General features: G+C 35.3%; 1 protein-coding gene across 9 annotated transcripts in view; it reads left to right on the top strand.

The window, feature by feature from the left end:
* rapgef1b (Rap guanine nucleotide exchange factor (GEF) 1b) overlaps positions 1 to 2583 on the top strand; it is a 46471-nt gene that overhangs the window by 36512 nt on the left and 7376 nt on the right. For all 9 annotated transcript variants that reach the window (XM_016509523.1, XM_016509526.1, XM_016509529.1 and 6 more), the window contains 3 exons: positions 181 to 366; positions 447 to 531; positions 651 to 745. In XM_016509523.1, coding sequence (XP_016365009.1) covers positions 181 to 366; positions 447 to 531; positions 651 to 745 — 366 coding nt within the window. The remainder of the gene's footprint in view (positions 1 to 180; positions 367 to 446; positions 532 to 650; positions 746 to 2583) is intronic.

Raw genomic sequence — 2583 nt, 5'->3', positions numbered from 1 at the left:
TTGAACACATTTCTGAAGTACGACTAAAACTAAAAACAATTCATATGACTAAAACTAAATGGCATTTTAGTCAAAAGACTATGACTAAAACTAAATCAAAATTTGCTGTCAAAATGAACACTGGTTTGAACGGTAGTGTACGTGTGATTGATTGCCCTCTTGGTGTTGTCTGTGTGTCAGTCTGGTGGAGTTGACCGAGGACATCCTGCGGCAGTTGATGGATCTGGTCTTCCGGCTGGTCTGTAATGGAGAGCTGAGTCTGGCGAGGGTCCTGCGAAAGAACATCCTCGATAAAGTGGAACAGAAGAGGCTCCTGCGACACATGCACATGCTCAAACCTCTCGCCGCACGGGGCGTCTCTGCCAGGTAAAGGTCCAGTTTCAGGGGTCATCGGGACGGTTCTCATCTGTGCGGGGTTGTGTGTTTAATCGGCTCTTTCTCCAAAGGCCCGGCACGCTGCATGATTTCCGCAGTCACGAGATCGCCGATCAGCTGACGTTGCTGGACGCCGAACTGTTTTACAAGATTGAGGTAACACACACATACTGTTTTACTTGATATAGTAATGGGAAAAAAGAGTTTTAAGATTTGTGAGTGTAAAAATGTACAAAAGTAATACCTGCTGTTCTCGCTGGCATCTCTTTCTTCAGATTCCTGAGGTGCTGCTTTGGGCGAAGGAACAGAATGAAGAGAAAAGTCCAAATCTGACCCAGTTTACAGAGCACTTTAACAACATGAGCTACTGGTACATATTTACAGATACCTGCTACACCTTCAAAATGACATATGCTTTCTATATATGCATATTGCACACAAACATTTCTCAAAACAGCATGCTTGTGTGTGATTGGCTGGCTTTACACTCAATTTGCCAGCAAACAAAGTTGTGTACAAGTACAAGGATTACTTATGAGGAAGAGCTAGGGTCTGGAATTGTGTAAATGAATTTTGAAGTTACCTTTTTACTTGTAATTTCCCTTCACAATGTAGACATTATGAAATCCATTGTACAGTATTTTTTCCCAAATTCCATTTTTCCTTATTTAATTTTCTGGATTCCTTTTTAATGGTTAAATGTTAATAATCAAAAAACATTTTTAAGTGATTGAAATCATGACATACAATTTAACAGCAATTTATTGAAAGTATAACAAAAATTAAATTTTTAAAGCCCTATTAAAACTTTTATTTTTTTCCCAAATTCTGTTTTCCATTTAATTTATTTTTTTATATATATAATGGGTTAATGGTTTAATTAAATGTTAATAATCAAAAAGCATGTCTAATTAGTTTAATTCATAAAATAATTTAATAATTTATAAAAGAAAAAAGAAAGAAACAATAATATGTCCCTTTGAAGTTTTATTTTTTTCAAAAATTCTATGTTGTCTTTTGTAATGTTTCTGGATTTAATAATTAAAGTGCCCCTATTATGCCATTTTTAAGGTTCCTAATATTGTTTTGGAGTCTCCTACAATAGGCCTACATGCATGCAAGTTCAAAAAACGCTTTCATTTTCTCAAAATATGCATTTGATATCACCTCATTTCCCAACGATTCGTTCGGAGCGGTTCTAAGATTCAGTATCTCTAAACCCCGCCTTTCCGTGAGCCTACTCTGCTCTGATTGGTCAGATGTCCCAATCAGATAACAATAACTTTATTTATCGTTTACAACTTTGCAGATCGTTTACATTCACAGACCGCTACATTACACACTGCATGAAAGGCAATATTGGAAATAGCATAATAGGGGCACTTTAATACAAATTTATTCTCAAAAATGGTGGTATTCAAATTAAGGCATAAAATATCAACAAATTAATTAATCTTTTAAAATGTCATAAAATGAAAATGTAACAATTCCTTTAATTTTTGGCAAACAAAGTGATGCAAAACAGAGGTTTGTTGTTAAAATTAAAACATGGAAGAAAAATATTCCTTAAAAACATTGATTACTATGAAAAGTACATTGTAATCTGCAATAGTGATATACAGTGGGTACGGAAAGTATTTAGACCCCCTTAAATTTTTGCTGTGTGTACATTAATGAGGGAAAAAAATTAACTTAAATGATTTTAGCAAATGGCTGCAATATAACAAAGAGTGAAAAATTTAAGGGGGTCTGAATACTTTCCGTACCCACTGTATATGTCACAATTTCAAGTTAAATGTAACTTTTATTTTGACAGGCTGCCATGAAGACCTTAAAAGTTTGTGTGTGTATATGATATGACGATAGTTTTTATCAACCTATAACCTTATATTCCAGCCTTATGCCCTACATATTCCCCCCATTAGTGCTGTAAAAAAAAATTCGAATTTCGAATATTCGTCGAATAAAAAAAAAAAAAACATTATTTTAGGTCTGCATCAGCCATCGGCCAGCCTTATCAGTGGCGCACGAAATGCGACAACAATGTAAGTGTCATTGCATTTTAATGCTTTTGTTAGTCTATCCAGTTGAACCCACTAGATGCGGCGCTGCTGCGTTGTTCATTCAATATATTGCGGAAAACGAGAGCATCAGTGTGGAGAAGATGTTGTTTACGTCAAAACTGAAACCAAGCCGTTCACACAGAAC

Source organism: Sinocyclocheilus rhinocerous, unplaced genomic scaffold (assembly GCF_001515625.1).
Source record: "Sinocyclocheilus rhinocerous isolate Xijiao unplaced genomic scaffold, SAMN03320098_v1.1 scaffold1045, whole genome shotgun sequence".
NCBI lineage: Eukaryota > Metazoa > Chordata > Actinopteri > Cypriniformes > Cyprinidae > Sinocyclocheilus > Sinocyclocheilus rhinocerous.
The sequence above is the reverse complement of the archived record's forward strand: the minus strand, read 5'-3'. Positions and strand labels throughout refer to the sequence as shown.